This window comes from Lucilia sericata, unplaced genomic scaffold (genome assembly GCF_015586225.1).
Source record: "Lucilia sericata isolate MDLA Ls3-8-SP2 unplaced genomic scaffold, ASM1558622v1 Contig000286F_arrow, whole genome shotgun sequence".
Classification (NCBI taxonomy): Eukaryota; Metazoa; Arthropoda; class Insecta; order Diptera; family Calliphoridae; genus Lucilia; species Lucilia sericata.
Window position 1 is genome coordinate 375,779 of NW_023994311.1, and position 22,832 is coordinate 398,610.

At 30.2% G+C, this 22,832-nt stretch overlaps 2 protein-coding genes across 2 annotated transcripts in view; one reads left to right on the plus strand and one right to left on the minus strand.

The window, feature by feature from the left end:
• Positions 1–1,739: 1,739 nt before the first annotated feature.
• LOC119603278 (homeobox protein rough) lies at positions 1,740–21,066 on the minus strand. Its single transcript, XM_037955264.1, has 5 exons — positions 21,062–21,066; positions 20,793–20,984; positions 20,550–20,701; positions 4,203–4,437; positions 1,740–2,178 (listed from the first exon to the last, which is right to left on the minus strand). Exons 1-5 carry the CDS (start codon positions 21,064–21,066, stop codon positions 1,740–1,742), a joined length of 1,023 nt encoding a protein of 340 aa, XP_037811192.1.
• The window catches only part of LOC119603281 (mitogen-activated protein kinase kinase kinase 4), a 34,364-nt gene continuing 32,372 nt past the window's right edge, over positions 20,841–22,832 (plus strand). Inside the window, exon 1 of the mRNA XM_037955267.1 lies at positions 20,841–21,123. The gene's annotated coding sequence lies outside the window, so the exon portion shown is untranslated. The remainder of the gene's footprint in view (positions 21,124–22,832) is intronic.

Consider the following 22,832-nt stretch of genomic DNA (forward strand, 5'->3'; position numbering starts at 1 on the left):
CTTGTTTGTACTTGAGGAACTGAAAACGCAGTTGTTTGTTTTATCCGAGGATTCGTAATAACCGAAACGAAGCAAAATATGGAGAATTGAAAAATTTTTCGTTATAACCGAGAGTTCGTTATATCCGAGATCGTTATAAGCGAGTTTGACTGTAATTGGTAAACAAAAAATAGTCCTTTTAAAAGATTTTCATTCAATGCTACGTGCTTAATTTTATGTTTCTATGAACAAAAAAAAAGTACCAGTTAAGGTACAAAAAGTACCATTTAGAGTCCTTAATGCTTAATTTCATGTTTTTGGGTTCAATATTACAAAAAGCTCAAAAAGTCCAAACAAAAAAGTATCAAAAAATAAAATAGAAAATACATATGTAGTTAAAACAAGTAAGAAAGTATAGTCGGGCGTAGCCGACCAGTTATGACCAGTTATGAATATTAAATGTGATTTATTTTTCATAATAAAGCATTTATCTTCAATATTCCCTTGTTCCGATACATTTAAGCAATTTATGGATGAAAAACTTATTTTCTGAAAGAGGCTTTATATGGGGGCTAGGGGCAAATATGGACCAAGCCCGATAAAATTTTGTGAATATATTTACATAATATTTTATTGTGCTGAATTTCATCGCGATATTTGTATTTATAAGTTAATTTTGGACATTCAAGTAATTTTCTGAAGGGGACTTTGTATGGGAGCTAGGGTCAAATGGGGCCCGATCTTTATGAAATTTGGCAGGGTCATCAAGACTTCTATAAAACTTAGTTGTGTCGTATTTTATCGATATAACTGTATATTTAACATAATTATGAGCTCAGATGCCCTTTTCGGGGGGTTATGTTCCATGGGGGCTAGGTGAAATAATGGACCGATTTTAACCATTTTCAATAGGCTTCGTCCTTGGGTTAAATAAAACGTGCGTGCCAAATTCATCCAATTATCTTGAAAATTACGACCTGTACCTTGCGCACAAGGTTTACATGGACAGCCAGCTAGACGGACGGACGGACGGACATAGCTTAATCGACTCAGAAAACGATTCTATACTTTAAGGTGGGTCTAGGACGAATATTTTTGTATGTTACAAACATCAGCACAAATCCAATATACCCTCCCCACTAAAGTGGTTTAGGGTATAAATAGAAAAAGCACTATTCTATGTGAAACCCTTAAGAAATTCTGTGTAATTAAACTAATTTATGTATTTAGTATAACGTGGAGCTACTTGTATAGAGGCTACCAATTTTCAATATCAAACAACCTAATACTTAATAGAGAATATGTATGCGAAATTTCAGTAGTCTAGCTCTTTAAGTCGTGAATTCAATAGACAAACGGAAGGACATGGCAGGATCGTCTTAGAATTGATTGAATAATCTTTTGAATAAAACTTGTAATCTATTGTATTTTTCCAGAATTATTTAAATTAGGTTTTTTATACCTTTTCTGAACAAAATTCTTCAAATTAAACTTTTTGTTTTTTAAATAAAAAATCTTAAATTTAAAAGAAATCTCTCAACCATAAAAGATTCATGCAAATTAACCAGCCACTTACTATTCTTTTTAGTTTTATCCTTGAATAAGCTTTACAAAACATTTGTTTACCTTTACAAAAATTTTGATTATGTTTTATTACTTATTGTTGAAATTTTTATATTTTTAATCCTTAGTACATACATATAAATATTTTAATTTAAATTTGAATGCGGATGCTTAGAAATACAATAATTATTTGTCTGTTAACACGAATTAATAAGTTTATTAAAATTACAATTGTTTCCTGTGCTGGTGCCATCATTACATAAACTGTTGGCAGAAGTGGAGGCAACAACACTCTCCTGTTTGTGAAAACTATTAATATCAATGTAATTATTATTGGCATTAGGCAAGATATTGGGATTATTGATAAGGGCATCATTATTCAATCTCCTGCTCGACGAAGTGAGTTGTGTGTGGGCATTATGATGAATCTGTGTTAGCTGGGAAGAAGGTGTGTTCGTGGTAGGTTTTGGCCCAATTTGGCTAGTATTTATATTGGCTGGCATTGTTATATTTAAATGTTGTGATGGCTGTTGTTGAGACTGTGGTGTATAGAAATTTTGCTGAAGAGCTGTTGGCGTATATGTTGCATTGTGACCCATTATGGAATTCATAAAACCATTGGCCACCACAAAATTCCTAAAAAGAGATAAAATAACAAAAAGCGAACAATAAAACAATTGGAAAATCATTAAATAATTATGTAGAGATCATCTACTGATAAAGCGACATTTATGTCTTTTTTTAGTTGTCTCTATTTATAGTTTAATGGGAATTGTGTGCCAGTAAATGTCGTAAAATTTCAGGTTCGTGTTAATTTAATTACGTCCGTTAATCATATTTTTACTGCTAATTCTATTTTGTTTTTGTTACCGTTTTGTTACGTTTTTTTTTGTAGTTTTACTTCCGTTTGTTTTCTGCTTTATTGGTTTTCCAAAAATAATAACAGGAACTTAATACACGTTTTAATTAAAATTTCAAATTCAAGGCCATGTGACATTATCAACTGACGTCTTTACTTAAAGTTCTGCAATAGTTGAGTCCATTGTGAATGTTACAATTACAAAATTAGGGGGGAGGGTACAATGGATTTGTTTTGATGTTTGCAATGCACAGAAATATTACTCCTGTACCCATCTTAAAGTAAAATAGTCGGCTTGTAATTATTTTCTGAGTTTTTTAAGACATGTCCCACCGTTCGTCTGTGTATAAACGTAGCAATTTTTAAGATTATTTGATGAAATTTGTTAGTCCAAGGACTAGGCTTATTGATAATGGTTGAAATAGGTCCATTATTACCCCATATAACCGAATAATACAAAAAATAATACCATGCTGAATTTCGTAATAATAAGGCTTCATTTGATCGTACCCCCCTTAGAAAATTATTTGAATGTCTACAATTCACCTATAAGCATAACACAAACATAAATCCATCCAACAAATTTTTAATGGATCGGACCATATTTGCCTATAGCCCCCCTAATAAAGCCTCTATCAGAATTTTAGTTTTTCATCAATAAAGTGCCTTAATATATAGGATCCAAGGTAAAATTCAACGTTATGAAAAATAAATCACATTTTATAATCAGAATTGGTGTTATGATGTTATATGGTCAGCCATGCCCGACTAAAATTTCTTACTTGTTTATAATCTGATTAATGGAATGTTTAAATTGGTCTACGAGTCTATCGACACGGGCTATTTCCTTGCAGGATTTCCTTTGATGTTATTTTATCGCTACAGTTATCTCTAGCTTATCGGTGTAATCTAGGGATGAAAAATATTCCTAAAAATAATAATCGAATACCCTGAAATCACACGACTTCGAGGTTAACTTATGAACAATTTGCGATTACCGCAAATCTGTAAAATTTATATCTTACTATCATAACGTCAACTTACAGTTTCATAATGCGAAATTGGGCGATAGACATAAAAAACTAAATCTAAAGATAACGTGTCCACTATTTCTCGACTTTGGGTTTGCCAGTACTATTATAATAAAAGCTTATCTGTTTCAGTCCGAAAGCTTCAATTAAATCACAGTAAAATAATCTGTTGGCTCTGCAATACACTCCATGTTCATGCAAAATGTAATAAAACTTATCCTATTCTATCATTGTATTCAAATCAATCAAAATTTATTTTCATCTTTCGCTCCGAAACGAACCGAGTCATACTCGGCAAAAGATTGTCAAGTCAGCGAAATCCTTTACATCCAAAAATCATTCACATTCAAAACATTGTTAGAACAGTGGAACCAACATATTTTGAACATAAAAGTCGAAACTCAGAGACTAATGTATAGTTTTCTAAAGGATTGGGCAACGATGAATTCAAATCATCGAAATCTAAGAATTTCGCTATCATAGGTTTTCCAGATATCGTATCATATAGATTGCAAAAACACCGTTATTCGTGTTATAACAGTCGTCTGAAAGTCTAATCTGTTGACTTTATTTTATAAATAAAGTTATTTTCACGCTGTTATAACGTTTCAAATATGGCTAAAATCCTTTAGAAATGTATACTTTGGTCTATGTGTTAAATATTTGTGTAAACTAAGTCCGTATCAGTTCACTAATATTTGAACGATAAATACGCAGTAGCCGGTCAATTGGTTGTTCCAAATCCAAAATTTTCAAACTATATTACTCACCTATATTGTTGATCAATTTGGGCCTTTTCAATTCGTTTATCCTTCGCTCGACGATTTTGAAACCATATTTTTATTTGGGTCTCCGAAAGACCCAATGATTCGGCCAATTCAAAACGTTTACTACGTGATATGTACTCATTACGATGAAATTCCACTTCCAAACGCAAAGTCTGTTCATTACTAAACGTGGTACGTTGACGACGTTGTCTGCCCTCTTTGCGACGGCGACGAGCCACTAAAATTCGAAAATAAATTTAAACATTAAAATAATAATATAAAAACTGTAACAGTTAATAATCAGATACATGCCATTAAAAAGATCTATTAATAATTAGAATAAAATAAACTCTATAGACAATTTCGTCCCCCTTCCTACAAATATTTATATTATCATAATTTTAATGCTCCTTAAACACGCATTAATTTTTTCCCTAATGAAGATGTTAAATTGAAATTAATCTCTACTTATTATTGTAAACAGATATATATTTTTTGGGAATCCTTAAAAAACACTTGAATTGTTATTTCCTTATGATGAGACCATGTTAAGTTACCCCCTCATTATTATAATGCCACAAAATGTTGCGTGTGAATAAAAAATGGTTAACAATTAATTAAAGACCACAACAAGCAAACAAACACAATAAACTTGTAAATTATTTGTTGATATCTGAACAATTCATATGTATACATTCCGTTTAACACTTGTTAATCAAATATTAATAAATGAAAAAAAAAAACACCCCCACCCATACCCTTTTTCCCTAAACGAAATATTTAAAATCTTCAACTGATCCGGGAATTTTCACACAATACTAACATCTGTGTATGTTGGCTATAATGTTCTATTGTTTGTTTAATATTTTTTTATGTGCTTGTCTAGGCAATTCAAAAATATATGTATGTATGAATGTTTGAGAGAATTAAATGAAAGATGTGAGGATGCTTTTCATATTGTTATTGTTAAAAAAACACAAAATTTTTACTTCTTGTTTGAAATATTGATAAGATTACTTCAAGCGTAAAATATAAATTAAAAAGTTATAATAAGGATTTCTATCTGCTATTGAATATGTATTATACACTCTATAGGAATTATAATGTAACTTGTCAATTGACTTGGATATATGACAGATTCTATTTCCAACACTTTATATGAAAAAGATTTATACAGTGTCTCTCATAAGTATTCGAATTTAGGTAAACTATGAAAAGAAACCAAATTAATAATATATTTTGTGTTGAAAATAAATAAATTAATTTGTTATATTGTCTAGATCAGCGGTTCCCACCGTTTTTTACTTCGCGGACCCCTTGAGGAATTTATTTAATTTCACGGACCCCCATACATATTTTGATATCTTATTGTTATAAATAATTGTTCATCCGAAAATTGTTTTTGTCCTGGTCCATAAACCCTATAAAATATTCCCGTTTATTGAGAATATTTAGTATTTCGGAAATGTTTTCAATTGCATGGTTTTAAATATAGAATGACTTCTAACATGATGTTTAATTTTATGATCGTGAGAGCTTTCATGTTCATTTCTCGTCAAGGTAGCGAAAAGGTTTCTTTATCAAGTATTGCCGACATGTGCTTAAAAAGTCATGTTTCCAAATTTTTTTGCGATTGCATAGGAGTGAGTTGAGTATGTAAGCTAAGTTTTCGGGAAAATATGAGAAAGTTAGACTTCTTCGATGTTGTTGCGGAATGCGTTATCCACATAAAATATGACATGAAGTCTTTGCGAATGTACTGTGAATTTGGATCTTAAATTTTAATTTTAAAATACCTACGAATTATTTCACTGCCTGGTTTTGACTATTTACGCAAAACGCAATGAATTTTCTGATATTGATTTAATAATATTGGACAACAAAATGAAGTTAAAATCTGTGTATCACGTCGGAATGGAATATTTATATTTAAAATTAACTAGATTAACACTTTTGCTTACAATTTAAAAAATATTATGAAATGTGACCTAACTTCATATTCCGGGATACCAGTATCAGTATTTAATTCTAAGGCAAATCATTATCCGTCTGATATAAAAACATTTATTTCGATACATAAATATTTATAAAAATTACAAATCACGTAATACTTTACTTTATAAAAGTGAAACAATAATTTTGTAGGGCCTAGCTTCATCCTGATAAACGACCGAAACAATAAAATTCAAAAAGTCACCAACAAATCTGGGATTATTGAATAAAAATTGTGTATTTTAGTATTTACGAAAAATTTGGAGATATTTTTAATATTTTCTAACATATAGAGAATATTTTTTATTCATGATTTTTTTCGTTCGTCTTCGCGGACCCCCTAGGATTTTGCTACGGACCACTAGGGGTCCGCGGACCCCCTTTTGGGAACCGTTGGTCTAGATAGTCCTTAGTTTTGATATCACGCCCCTTAAAATTTGAAAACTTTACATTTACTTAAATTATTTGTGCTTTTTTTAAAAAAAGTCCATGAAACTACTTCACAAAAGTATGCGAATTTTTCCCGTATTTCATATTTGATCATATTATACGATACACAAATTTTAGAATCGCATGGTTTTATGCTTAATATTGTTTTAAGGGGTTACTATCAACCGCATGGATATATTTTTGACCCATTTGGTCCACAATTTTGGGGAATTTGTACCCCCTTTTCATGTAATATCATTAAAATGGCGATTTTTGGCTATATTTGTATGTTTTCACTCTTTTTCCAGAGATAAAACCAAAATTTAATATTGGAATTTAATAGAACCCATAGGGTATCTAAAAATAATATTTTTTGTTATAAGGATCTGTACTTAAACGTTCCAAGATGTATTTTTTGGTATCGTTTTTCAGTTTCTAATTGAATTATCTGGATCATAAGTCCCTTTTCGTACCTCTAGGGACGATATTTTCCGACAAAGTTGTCTAGTGTATATTCATGTACATATTGGCACTAATGTATTTTAAATTTTCAATATATAATAGCGGTATACAACCCCAAAACATGCCTTAACAAAACGTCATCCTATATAGTAGATTTCAGTTTTTACTACTCGTAACTTTCACGCTTATGTAGCCCGTTACAATAACACTGTAAGTCCTAAATTTTGGTTTTAATTTGATCATAGTAAATAATATTTAAACACATATCAACATTTTTGATGTGATCATAATGATATCGTGCCATGCAGCATGGAGGCCATTGGTATATAAAAATAATGATTTTACTATTTTGAATGGTGCTTCTTCGAGGCATGTTTTGGAGTTTTACACTTCCACAACACATTGAAAACTTAAAATGTATTAAAGCTGATATCTAAAAGAATATATACCAGAAAACTTTCCCCGAAAATAGTTGATCGTAGTATTATAAAAATGGACTTAAGTTCCAATATATTGAATTAGCGACAGAAGAATGACCCGAATAATTTATCTTGGGACGTTTAAATACAGATTCTTGTAACAAAAAATATTATTTTTAGATACCCCAAGGGGTCTTTTAAGTCCCAATATAAAATTTTTGTTTTATATCTGGAAAAAGGAGAAAAATTTGCAATTATGGCCAAAAATCGCCATTTTAATGATATTACATGAAAAGAGGGTACAAATTCCCCAAAATTGTGGACCAAATGGGCCAAAAATATATCCTTTCCGTGGATAGTAACCCCTTAAAACAATATTACGCATAAAAACCATTCGATTCTAAAATTTGTGTTGCGTATAATATGATCAAATATGAAATACAGGAAAAATTCGTATACTTTTGTGAGGCAATTTCATGGACTTTTTTTAAAAAAGCACAATTAATTTAAGTCAATGCAAATTTTTCAAGTTTTAAAAAGCGTGATATCAAACATAAGGACTATCTAGACAATATAACAAATTAATTTATTTTTTTTGCACACAAAATATATTATTAAATTTGGTTTCTTTTTATAGTTTACCCAAATTCGAATAATTATGAGAGACACTGTATATAAAAGAGTTAAAGTACCTTATGACAATTATGTTGAAAGGATATGTAAAAATATTACCAACGGTTGAAAATCCTGACTGGAATTTTGTTGGGTCTTTTAAAGACTTTTTTAGTTCATAAATTTATGATTATTTTACCCCGATGAGCTCAAAATTAAAAAAATTACGAAATTTCGATTTAACAGAGGTTAAAACTTTATTTAAAGTCGACAGATTGGGCTTTTATATGCGCTATTATAACATCCTAAATATGGCGCTGTTTTTCAAATTTATGATATGTTTTCACGAAAATCTGGGCGTCATGAAATAACTCCCTAAAACAAAAATTAAATAAGTTCTCAATTTTGGGGACTTATATCATTATGAAATAATTTCCCAACGAAATGAAATAACTTCCTAAATTAAAATGAAATAACACCCCATTTTTGGGGATTTATTTCATATGAAACAATCTTCCTGTATGTCTGAAGTTCCCATTTAAAAATAAGTTCCCATTTAAAAATAACAAATTATGGAACAAGTTGGTTTTAGTGACATTTCTAAAAAATGTAGGTCGCTCATACTTTCGAGTGTGGCTTCGAAGTTTAATATATTTCAGTTTAATCGCTTAATAAAGATTCCCTTAATAGGCGGCCTGCGGCCGGGCGCAAGGACTTTTTACTCTATGGTATGTCCAATAACGGCTTCGCTTAATAAATATTTCCTAAATAGCCGGCCTATGGCCGGACGCAAGGATTTACCGCTCTATAATATGACCAACACCGGCTTCGCTTAGTAAAGATTTCCTAAATAGCCGGCCTAAGGCTGAACACTCTCGATACAGGGAGAGTGTATTCTTAGCGAAGCCGGTGTCCTTTGTACCTCAGAGGATAAAACCCTTGCGCCCGGCCAAAAGCCGTCTATCAGACATATATTTTTTTATTTCGTGTGATAAAAGTAATATAATGAAATAACTCCCCAAAAATATTTTTAGGGATTTATTTCATTTTTGAATTTTGAGGAATTATTTCATAATGAAATAACTGCCCATTTTAAGTGTGAAATAATGCCCCAAAAACGAATTAAATTTCGTTGTTTTTGCTTTCTGAACAAATTTTAAGGGAGTTATTTCATTTTTGTTTTGGGGAGTTATTTCGTGGGGAGTTTTTTCATGACGCCGAAAATCTGATGTGAAAGTGCAATTCGATATTCGCATTTAGCGCAGCTCAACTCTTTGGGAAAGTATATTTTGGTCTCTGTTTGGCCCCGGTTATTATCGGTACCGGTCTCCAATGATCATTTGTTTCGATTCCAGCTCCTTATAATAAATAGATAGGATCATTCTAGTTCCACCAAGTATTATTTTCTTATGAACATCATCAATAATGATTCTAATTATTTTAATTATCAGATCAGTGCTTCCATTATTCAGGTTAACAAATTGTACAGTCATCTAGTGTTCAATTTATTCTCAACGCAATAAAACAAAATAGACCTCGAAGCAATGATAAGAAGTTAGTTTTACGACAATAAAATCGGTTAAATTGTACAATATTTTGCAAATTCCCGGCTAATATTATTCTAAATTATGAGGCGCTGCGAATTATGGCCCCAGGTAAAATGGCCCCAAAATATAAAACGAAAAATTGCCCCAATGTTGGGGTCAAAATTCATTATGAAGTATAACCCTAACATTTTTTAAGAAAAATCACCCCAAAATTAATGAAAAATCCCCCCAAGGTTGAAATGAAAAGTGGCCCCAAATATTGGGTTAATTTTTCGTAATGAACAATTACCCCAAAAACGTAAATGAAATTTCACCCCATTTAATTTTAATTCAAATATAGGTGACGTGTCATAAAGTCCAGTGTCATATTTTCCATGGGCGTTATGACTCACTAAATTGAGTCTAGTGTCCATGGACGTTATAACAATTTCAAAAGTGTCACAATGCATATGAGCAATGTAACATAAAGTCTATGGATTTCAAAGAGTCCATTTATCAAAAGAAGGCTTAATTTAGCGAAGCCGGTATTCAAAATACCCCAGAGTTTAAAACCCCTGCGCCCGGCCGAAGGCCGGCTATACAGAAAACTTTTTAAATGGAAACCAAAATGCAACATACACCAAATTTAGGATAAATTCCTTTGGGGGTAAGAATGTCCCTTTCATAAATTCTTTACAAATTTTCAAATACAGTTCTGTTTTAAAAGTGATACAATGTCAATGGACATTATAACACTTTTAAAAATTGTCATAACGTCCATGGACACTATGAAACTTTTTGGTGTGTCATAACGTCAATGGACATTATGACATCCCACCTCAAATATAAGCTAACATATTTATAAAATTTCATATTTAATAATTTTTGTTGTATTTTCATTAAATGTTTGTTAATTTTGAACATTCTTGAAATATTTTTTGTAAAAATATGTTCAAAATTAACAAACATTTTATGAAAATACAACAAATATTATTACATAAAATATTTTTTAATAAAAAATATCGCGCGATAATGTTCTGATTTTTTATAAAATATTAATAAATAGTAATAATGAAAGATCACCCCTAATTATTATATGGTTTTTTAGGTCCCTTTTTAATATTTTAATATTCACGTATTTTACAAAATTTAAGAATGAAAATTAGCCCCAAAGGAAAAAAGTTTTGTTTTGGGGTATTTCTTCATTTCACAACATTGGGGTCATTTTTATTTTTTTTGCAAAATGCAGTATTACCCCAAATGTAAAAATGTTGAAATACCCCAAAAAATATATGAAAAAAAAACAAAAGTTTCGTGTTTTTGTTTCCTGTATCTTTGTTGGGGCCATATTTCGTTTTACGTTTTGGGGCCATTTTACCTGGGGCCATAATTCGCAGCGCCAAATTATGAGCCAAGATTGCAACAGCTTTAAATATAATTAAACATAAACCATTTTTACCTAAATCCATCTACTAAATTTGGTGACAATCGGCTACAATAGGCCCTTATAAGAACGGTTTTAATAATCGAGATCCACGTTATTCCTTGTATTAATCCTTAGATTCTTTTAAATAAAAATACTCTTTACAATTTTGGTGCTGCAACAGTTTTTAAGATATGCAATTCATTGAATTTAATTTAGATGGGAGATGTCACGCCAACAACTGCAATTTTACCCTTTTATCACCCTTTCCAGGCAAAATTTGAGGATTATATCTCTAAAGGTTTCCCAGATATACGAATTTTTCTATTTCATTCATATGAGAGATGTCAAAACCCCTATTGCTAAACCGCTATATTATTACCCAAAAGTTAACGTGGATGTCAAAGTTGCCCGTGCAAAATTTTAGTATTTTATCTCTAATGATTTCCCTGATATACGATTTTTTATATTAAATTTATATGGGAGATGCCACGCCCCTTATTGCTAGTCCGGCCATTTCCTCCCAAATTGTTCATATGGATTTTAATGTTGCCCGTGCAAAATTTTAGAATTTTGGCACTGATGGTTTTCCAGATATACGAATTTTTGTATTTAATTCTTAAAGAATGTTTCACACCCCCTATTTTTAGTCCGTCCATTTTGTCTTAAATATGAAACAAATATACTAAAGCGGCTGCGACAAAATTTTTAGACTCAGATAAACTGATAGCCAGTCCGCCCATTTTGTCCCCAAATATTCACTTGGATGTCAAAATTGTCTATGTAAATTTTAACACTCTAGCTATTGCTACTTTTAATACATAATGGATATGTGGGCATGGCATCTCGCCTACTTGCAATTTCAGCCATTTGGGCGTCTATAGGCTTCAAACACACCCACAAACCAACAAACAAATAAACACACATTCATTTTATACATAAATAATATAGAATTAAACTAAATTTTAATTAAACTAAATTTTAATTAAACTAAATTAGGCTAATTTTAACTTATAACCTTTGCTTTTAACAAAGGTAATTTATTTCACTCTTCTACAATATTCTCCACTTTACTTTTAATTAAAAAATTGGCCTTAACATTCATTTAATTTATATCACTATGGTAGTAACTAATTACGAAAAAAACTTAACCCTTATTCAGGTGTTCTTATTTCAGATTTTGTAAACTGGTTATATTTTTTTTCTAAAATCAGCATAAAAAGGCAATTTGTAATACAATACTCAGTAGTTTTATTTTTTTTAACTAATGTAATATGTATTTGTTTGCACATAAATTACAAATCCTAAAAGTTTAAGTTTTTTAGGCTTCCTTTTCAGATCAATTACAATGTTAATTTTTTTCCTAATGACTATAAGTATTTTTTCTGCATTTGTCCACTTTTAACTGAAAATCCTTTTTCATTACAAATCTTTGCTAACAGGTTTTACCACAAGTTTCGGCTGTTATGTTAAGTGTAAGAACCACAACCACAAAAAAAAAACAACCGTTTCATACTTGATTAAATCCTTATACATAATTTTTTTCTAAAGTTCTTCCGATTACGGTTTTTATGAACACACTTTTTTGTTTTGAAATTTAATATCTTCATACGAAGAATATTTATTATTTTTTATAATAATTACGTTTTGTTTTTTGCTTTTGCATGCCGGAACTAATTTTTTTATTAATAATAAGTTTTTTTTTTAATAATTTTTTTAAGTGTTTAACACCTGTGTATATTGTGAGAAATTTTTGCCACTTTTTGGTATAAAAATATATAAGTGTATATTTTTATATTGATTTTTATTTTTTATTTCTTTAAGAAATGTATCCTGTTTTAACTAGAAGTGTTTCAAAAAATGTAATTTTACAAACTGGCAAAACTATTTGTGCTCATTTTTTACGATATTCCAGCGAAAATTCTAACGAAATTGAGGTAAGTTTTTATAGTTAAATGTTATCGGAATAAAACGTATTGCTCTAACGAAAATTTGGATCGATACTAAAACTACATAAGTAATATGTAGTTATAAAGGAGGATCTCAGCTTATTTGTAAGGGAATTCCTATCTTTATGTCTAAATTTAATAACTCTACCCTACAACGCACAGTGGGGCAGAATGGAAATTTTTTGGAAATAAATCTGGCATTTCTAAACGGCTGATCCGATCGGGATAAAATTTGGCGTGAGCGTAGCCAAGGAGTATTCGAGTTTAAGTTTTGAAGATGAACCCTGCAGATGCCCCAGGGACGGCGCTGTGGCGGCTCAAAGTAGGGTACCTACGACATGTAAAATTTTTAAACTCGTGCCATTTTTTTGTTTTTCACCCAAATACAAAGATTTTTATATTTTGTGAAAGCGCTCGACGAGATCTTGAAAAAACATGCTTGGACATACTACTTATCTCTTATAATATCCGAGTTATAGGCATTTAAAAATTTAGTGATACAAAATTTACCATACCTTGGTCCACCTTTTTTTGAATACCGGGCGTAATTTTGGACCAAATGGACTCAATTTTTTCTTGTTAGTTAGACAACAAAATTTCCAATAATATACAAAAAATTTCAGATCAATATTGTTTACAGATCCAAAAATATACGTTTTTTAATTTAAAAATTCAAAAAATTTTAGATTTTTGGCGTTTTTTTGCCAAAAATGTATCTTAACTCTTTTATTAATAAAATAAAATTTTTATTAAGAACATATAACAATTTTATAGTTTTCTAAAAGGTATCTTTACGCAGAACGCTTTGGCGTAAAAAACTTGTCCTATTTTTTGAAAATGTTGCCACTGCGTCCTTCCGAATATGACCTATTTTTTATCAAAACTTCAACTTTGGGCGACATGTTCTAAAATCCCAAAGCTGGGATCAGAAAACTGAAAGCAGTTTTGGAAACCTCAATATATTTTCTATTTACTCCAAAAGTATTTTCCCAGCCCTGAAAGAAATGTGGACCCTATGGGCAAAAAAGTAAAAAATCCCATTTTTGGGATTTTCATTCCTATTTTTGGGAATTGCGGGATGCCCTTTGACCTTTTCAATTTTTTTTTTTTGCATATTCTTATTTGAAATGACAAATTTAACAAGCGTTGAAAATTTCATTGAGTTTTGTTCATAAATAAAGATTTTGTCATATATTACATATTTGTTTAATTTCTAAAACTATGATTTATATCAAAATTTTTATAGGATCGCAGATAGCTACAACAATTTAGTCCATATTTATCCCTTAATATCATTTTTTAGTTAGATATGGAAATTCTCGACCCTTTACAAAAAATTTCAAGCCAATATCTCAATTACATTCAAAAATATGTTCATTTAAACCTGTGTCCTTTAATTTCATCTTTTTCATATTTTAGTATTAAGTATGACAGAACATACATTTGGTGTTGAATAAAATATTTGGACAATTTTTAAAAATTATTTAGTTAATTATTTTATTATAATATTGTATATAAAATAAAAAAAATTATAATTGTATTATGAGCCACGCACAACAACACCTAAATCACCCCACACAAATTACCTTTCCCGCCCACCGAAATATAAAACACAATTTAATACAATATCATCAGTTAGTATAATAGCTTTTTTTATTTGAACTGTTTGTCTTAAACCTACTTATATAGTTAATTCCTAGCACTACTTATTTTCTATAAAATAATCTGTCATATCGGTATACATATCCAGAAGGTAATATAAGTCCTTTAAATCCTCCTTGTTTTGAGATGATAGAGTTTCATAACAAATCCATCTTTTTCGCATAGTTGAAAGAACAGGATCAGAAGATAGAAGTAAACTATTAAAAATATCTTCATTCTGTGATTGCCTGGAGCATTTTCTTGAGCTGAATAGTTGAACATGCTTAAAATCTCGATTCCTCGCTTCCTGGGCTTCTTCTGTTAACTCTCCAAGTGGAAGAATATTCGATTCAATTATTATTTGACCATGACACAATACTTTGTGTACTGTTGGTGTTAGTTCCCTCCATGGATACAGAGATACAAGTAATTTAGAAATTTCAGATGTGTATTCCCCAAATTGATTTTCATTAATTTTATGTTTACTATTCAGTGCCATTAAAATAGTTTTAACTCTTCGAAGCAACTCCTTGTCGATTCCAGTTATTTTTGAAGTAATTTCAAAATCACGAAAAAACCTTCTCGACGTATTACCATCATTTGTACTACCGCAACTTGAAAGTGGTTTGTCGATGTTTAATCCCATCTGAACTTTAAATTCTTCTTGGATTCTGCTTTTTTCCGCAGCTCTCAGTTCTTTCAATTCTTCATTATTTTTTGTTGATTTAGTAGGATAGTTTGTTTTTTTTTTCCTGGATCGCCTTGTATGATGGTAATATATTGTGTCCTTTTTCATGCAGAGCTTTCCTTAATATTTGGTACTTATTTCGACTGAGACCCAGTTCCAACATAAGCGCTATTGCTTCCTCTTCAGTAAAATTTGATTATGATGTTGGAGTTGGTATACTTTCCACAATTCGCTTAAGTCGTTTTGGTGATGCATTAGGAAGAATAGTTGCAATATGTACGACATCCATATGTTGGTTTTCCTTTTTCAGCATTTCGTTAAATGTATCAGCAATTTCCTCATTTGAGATTGAAAAAAGTTTTTGTGTGACCCTCTTTTTTTTTACCTTGAACATAAGTCTTCGTATGACTTGCAAGGCGCTCCTGTTGATGTGTTGTAAGTTGAGATTTCCGTAGTAGTTTCCATCCAACTACAAAATTTTAATCGAAATTTCTTTTGATTTCCATCCACAGACTTACTTTTTACATCAAAAAGTTTTAAAAAGTTTTCAATTTTTGATATGCCTGTTTTGTCTACTTTTCTACTATATGTAGTTTTTATATAATTTGAAATGTCTTCAATTCTTTCTGGCCCTTTTGAAGATATACTCCATAAAACGGAACACAACTCTTCGTACTTTAATGTAATCTTCATTGTAGATTTATTAAATATGGTACTTAAAATCTGAGAAGTTTACTTATATACCAATTCTTGTCATTTCCGATACAGGTATTCCAAAGTAAAAAATTACGAATTGTCTACCTATTAACATTTAGGACTATATTACTATAACCTGTAATTCAGTCATTGATATTTCTTATTAGTGAATGAATCGAAATTATCATTACCTGTATATTTTTACCTACATGATCATAAACGAAACAGAACGAAATGATCTGTCGAAAAAATTTAGGTAAAAAATAGTTATAAATTTTTGAAAATTTAAGCATAATAGGACCTTTCAATTATAAAGATAAGCAAACAAATAGAAAATAGGTAAATATAAGATTTAAATATGTGCTGTCATACTTAATACTAAAATATGAAAAAGATGAAATTAAAGGACACAGGTTTAAATGAACATATTTTTGAATGTAATTGAGATATTGGCTTGAAATTTTTTGTAAAGGGTCGAGAATTTCCATATCTAACTAAAAAATGATATTAAGGGATAAATATGGACTAAATTGTTGTAGCTATCTGCGATCCTATTAAAATTTTGATATAAATCATAGTTTTAGAAATTAAACAAATATGTAATATATGACAAAATCTTTATTTATGAACAAAACTCAATGAAATTTTCAACGCTTGTTAAATTTGTCATTTCAAATAAGAATATGCAAAAAAAAATTGAAAAGGTCAAAGGGCATCCCGCAATTCCCAAAAATAGGAATGAAAATCCCAAAAATGGGATTTTTTACTTTTTTGCCCATAGGGTCCACATTTCTTTCAGGGCTGGGAAAATACTTTTGGAGTAAATAGAAAATATATTGAGGTTTCCAAAACTGCTTTCAGTTTTCTGATCCCAGCTTTGGGATTTTAGAACATGTCGCCCAAAGTTGAAGTTTTGATAAAAAATAGGTCATATTCGGAAGGACGCAGTGGCAACATTTTCAAAAAATAGGACAAGTTTTTTACGCCAAAGCGTTCTGCGTAAAGATACCTTTTAGAAAACTATAAAATTGTTATATGTTCTTAATAAAAATTTTATTTTATTAATAAAAGAGTTAAGATACATTTTTGGCAAAAAAAACGCCAAAAATCTAAAATTTTTTGAATTTTTAAATTAAAAAACGTATATTTTTGGATCTGTAAACAATATTGATCTGAAATTTTTTGTATATTATTGGAAATTTTGTTGTCTAACTAACAAGAAAAAATTGAGTCCATTTGGTCCAAAATTACGCCCGGTATTCAAAAAAAGGTGGACCAAGGTATGGTAAATTTTGTATCACTAAATTTTTAAATGCCTATAACTCGGATATTATAAGAGATAAGTAGTATGTCCAAGCATGTTTTTTCAAGATCTCGTCGAGCGCTTTCACAAAATATAAAAATCTTTGTATTTGGGTGAAAAACAAAAAAATGGCACGAGTTTAAAAATTTTACATGTCGTAGGTACCCTACTTTGAGCCGCCACAGCGCCGTCCCTGGGGCATCTGCAGGGTTCATCTTCAAAACTTAAACTCGAATACTCCTTGGCTACGCTCACGCCAAATTTTATCCCGATCGGATTAGCCGTTTAGAAATGCCAGATTTATTTCCAAAAATTTTCCATTCTGCCCCACTGTGCAACGGTGTTAAATTTTCGCAATAATTAACGCTCAAATTTCTTCTTAAAAAATGATTATCTTATGCATTTTTTAAATTCATTGTCTTCGATTTAATCTCGAGAAGTAATTCTTAAAGATAATTATACCACTATAGTAGGAAGTATTATAGTTTGTGCTGATGTTTGTCACACAAAATATACTATTATCTTCAAGGTCTATTAAAAATGGTTGAAATCAGTTAATAATTTCATCTAGCCCCTATATAACCGTACCCCTTAATATAGCATTGGAGATCATAATTATGTTAAATGTGGTGGTAGTATCTACATATACATAAGTTTAAATGATACTGCCAATTTTCGTAATGATCGGGCAACATTTGACCCTAGTACATGAAAGTATTATATAATTCACTCATAAACACGACGAAATACTGCATAAATACATTTTATGTAAGCGTAAATCCCTCTACCAAAATTTGTGAGGATAGGCCCATATTTAACCCTTGCCCTCGTATAACCCCTCTTTCAGAAAATTGTTTGTTATCAAAATAATTCAGAATTAAGGTAAAAAACCATCTTAAATGCTTCATTATCAAAAATGAAGCACATTTTAAACATACTTATTGATGTAGGGTATCATGCGAACGGCCATGCCCGAATAAAGATTCCTACTTGTTCTCATTGATGATTAAGTTCCTATGAGATATTAAGTTCTTTCTGAAAGATCTGTATGATACCCTACACCTGCTAGTTATTAGAAGAGGGTAGATTATTGAACGTTTAAACAAATACAGAATATCCGAGTGTCTAATGAACACCAAACTGGCTTTCTGAAGGAATGTTTATATGTGCCTTGGAGTTAAAAATTTACCGATCTCCTTAAATTTTGGTAAAGATATGAGAAATTGATATTCAAAATGAAGTCAAAAATTCACTCATATGCACTAGTATTACTACGAAATTCTGCCTAAATAACTTTTATGTAAATCTAAATCCCTCTACCAAAATTTATAAGGATTGGTACATATCTACCTCTGGCCCCCAACCGCTTTTTTGTAATCAAAATAATTAAGGGAAAAAACATCTTAAATGCTTCATTACAAAAAAATAATGCACAATTTTAACATATTTATTGGAGTAGGATATCATGTGGTCGGCCATGCCCGATCATCCTTAATGAAATAGGATCTTAAGTTTCTTCTAAAAGATTTGTATTATATTGAACTTTTAAACAAACCCTACGGAATTTTCCGATTTTATCATAATAAGGCTATGTTTGAGTATTTAATGGACGCTAGACTGATTATCTGAAATAATGTTTATATGGGGCTTGGGGTTAAATATGGGCCGATCTTCATAACACTTGGTAAAGATGTCATATAAAACTTATTTATGCCAAGTTTCACCACGATACCCTTCACTATATTTATGAGTGTTTAATAGAAATTCCGAGATGCAGTTGTATGGGTGCGATTCTAACTAAAATCTCTAGGGTTCGACCCAGGGTCAAACATAATATGTATATCAAATTTCATGGAATTGTGATTCTAAAGTACGTCCGAATCCACTTCTTAAAAATTTAAAATTCTTCTTATTACAGAAAATAGTGGCGGGTGAATTATTTCAAAATATCAGACATTTTTAAGAAGAGAAAGTATGATTTCTAAATGTTCTAAATCCGAACAACATACATTGATATACAGCTTAGTTAAATTAGATTTTTGCATTGTTTTGCAGTCAGAGCATAATACCTATGATCGACCCTGAATGGATTATCTCAAAATATATACATATATATTACTTAGTGCAGAATATTTGTGTAATATTTCTTCTTTAATTTTTCTTTAGCTGCCTCCCGAACCTACAACATGCTGTATGTCTGGCTGTGCAAATTGTGTTTGGATCGAATATGCTGAGACAGTGGCAAAATTAATGGATGGAAATTGTGATCAAGCACGCCAATTAGTTCTTAATAAAATTCAAGATCCCAATTTAAAAATGTTTTTAGCCATTGAATTAAAGAATATTCAATATAATTTGGAACAAAGTAAAAATACGACTGAAGCAGAATCAACCGATAAAGATAAGGGGAAATAGTTTTTTTTTATTAATATGTACATATTATAAATGTTATTAAAATTTATTATATCTGTAGGTGGGAGGTAAACTATGCCGATTAAAATTTTTATGTCAAAATATGTTTTTTTTATACTGTCGGGATCAGATTTTTTACATCTATCGATAGGATAGTTTTATCGACAAAATGTTTTAGTAAAATTCCGAAATTTTGACTTGGTGTAGTTTGCCTCCCATCTACATATCTTGTTATTAGATTAATAACATAGGCCAATAAATTTTTAATCCAGAGATCAAGGTATATGTTTTTTTTAATACATCAAGTTTTCGAGTTATCGAATAGATCAATAAAAAAATCCTTTTTGGGTCATATTTGAATCCTTATAACAGCGTGAAGATATCTTTATTTATAAAATGTGTTATGTTGTCTGAAAGTCCAATCAGTCGATTTTAAAATCGGTTGTATTACATTCGGTTCGGATCTCAATCCTCTAAAAAATATATTTTGCTCTCTGGGTTTTGATTTTTTTTTAAATTTTGTTGACCTGTGTAATCCTTTAGAAGTATTTATGTAATTTGCTTTATGTTAAGAATATAACTCTTTACATTAAAAAATTGTTTTATTTCTCAAATTTTTGTGATATTTTTCTTAGCAAAGGTAATAAAAATTTAGTTTTTAGGTTATGTGACATTTTTCTAATCTGATGTTTTCCCTAGATTCTTTAGCATTTAAACTTTTTTAGATATATAATTTATATAATTTTCAATAAATATTAAAAAAAAAAACTTTATTTTAACATTAACTTTTCTACTTACAAAATGCCGTCAATCCCGCCGAAAATGGAGTTTCACTTGGAAATCCAAATGGTAATCCGACAAAAGACGAAGATAGAACATTATTTAAATCCGGTTTGCTGTAATCCTGAGATGTACATGAAGCATTAAAGGACACACAATTATTATCCACTCTAAGGGAAAGGGAAATATAATAAAATTTTAAAAAATTTTCAAATATTTTTTAAATGCACAAAATCAATCACAGAACACTAAAAAACACACCTTTCATCACTTATTGAAATATCAGGTGACGAGGTGCTAGCGCCATCACTTTGATAACTTGTATCACATATTGGTGAAGCCGATTGAGGTAAATGCGTGAATGAGGTGACAACATCATTCGATCTTAAATTCGATATTGTGGTAATGGGAGTTACATTGTCACCGCTAGTGTGAGGACGATTATTATTACTACTGTTATTTTCAAGATGACCGTAAATTCGAGCGAAAAATTGTCGCGGCGAGGAGGGACGTATTTGAGTTTTTCCGGCCACATTTGTGGAGCTGTTTATAAAATGTCCTTCATTATTATTTGTATTTGGAGTATTTAAAGGTAACATTTTTTTATTTTATTTTTTTTAAAGGAAATTAATTTATTTCCGTGTTTTACGTCTGGACACACGTCCGTTTAGTTAGAGTTAACAGTGTTGAATGATTTGTAGGAGTAGTTTGTAAGCTTTATAATAATAGTATGATTAACGGGTAGTAAATTGTTTTTTTTTTTTTTTCGTAAGAATTAATTTGCAGAAGTATCCTTTTGTTTTAATAACGTACTCCTTTAACTTCCGTTTAACCGAAAACTAAACGCACGTATACTCTCTTACAAAATTTTAAATTTACAATTATGACCAAAGCCGAGCTGATAACAAGTGAGACTGACACCCTCCTTCACTAATGTCTGAAGCAACAATGCGTAAATTATCCTTATTATCCTTGTTATTAGAGTGGTCAAGCAATGCTTGTTAATATAACCACAACTATCACTATTGGTATTGGTGAACATTTTTCAACGTGTTTTCTTGTGTTGAGTCTTTTTTTTTTTTGTTCATTAATTCTCTCAAACTATAACAGTTCGTCCTGTGTGTTTCCTCTATGCTTTTAGTCCCCAAAACCAAATGCAAAAAAATTCTTTGGAGTAGACAAACTAACGTTAAATATGACTATCAAATTTCATGCCTTATAAAAATATCCTTCATAATAAAAAATTTTAAACTACAGAAGGAAAAAATGTGAATAAGAGAAACGAGAGGAGCCGATAGTTGGTGGTGGTTGTTTTATGTGAAGTATTGCTGTATCGTCACCTGTTTATTTTAAAGTGAGAGTTATGTTTGTTAAGGATATGTTTGCTTTCCTATTGGCCAATGACACGCTTTAGGAGTAAACAACCCCTAACGCGTGCCACATATTAAAATTACACTGAGATAATTAAATTGATTAATGAATAATGTACTTATACAAAATTATGATATATCAGATATCTATGACGGTCTATAAACGTCCAAAGCCATTTAACAGGACCACTTATAAGCAGTGATTTAGTATAGGTTGGTTTCAAAAAACACGTTTCGTACCTTTCCAGGTTTCGTTTTTATGAAACTCGGCAAATACGAAGTTTAAACTTATCTAAAATTTCCAAATTCTTTACATTTTAAAATCATCCTCTCCGATTTTCGATAAAATCTAAAATGTTCAAAATCCCAATTTTTTGTACGAATCAAATTACCATAGATATTTTCATAAAATATCTATTTAAAACATTTTGCTATTAGTGTAAAATATCTATCTGAGATATTTTCTAGGCAACAATATTTTTAACAGTGTATTTCTTTACCAAAAATTTGTACTTATTAAACAATTAATTCCTTATTAAGGGTTGTAATAAGTAGTTGATATAATTATCTACTGCTTTACATCACAAGTTCTTCTTTTAGCTCCGCCTTGTTTTAGATATAATAAAAATATGTTTCAAATGAAAGCGTACGCTATTATTATACGAGTATTGCAGGAAATTCAATTGATATTTAAACAAAATACGGATGTCAAGTTATATATTAAAAGCAAAGTTTGTACATATATTTTTTGCAACGGATGTGTTTTGATTTATGCATATTTTTTTGATAATAAATCGGCTTAATCTCAAATCTTGTTCATATTTCTTTAATAAACTGAAACAATTATTATTCTGAGTTAAAATATGTATGGTTTTTCATATAAAAAAGGAGAATTTAAATAATCAAAGATCTTTGCTATATATTGTATATG

Excerpts from the sequence above, each read along its gene's own strand:
- LOC119603278 (XM_037955264.1), bottom strand. Across the intron at positions 20,702-20,792 it reads ATTTCAATAAGTGATGAAAG|AGTGGATAATAATTGTGTGT; the intron begins GTGTGTTTTTTA and ends CCTTTCCCTTAG. Across the intron at positions 2,179-4,202 it reads CAAATTGATCAACAATATAG|GAATTTTGTGGTGGCCAATG; the intron begins GTGAGTAATATA and ends ATCTCTTTTTAG.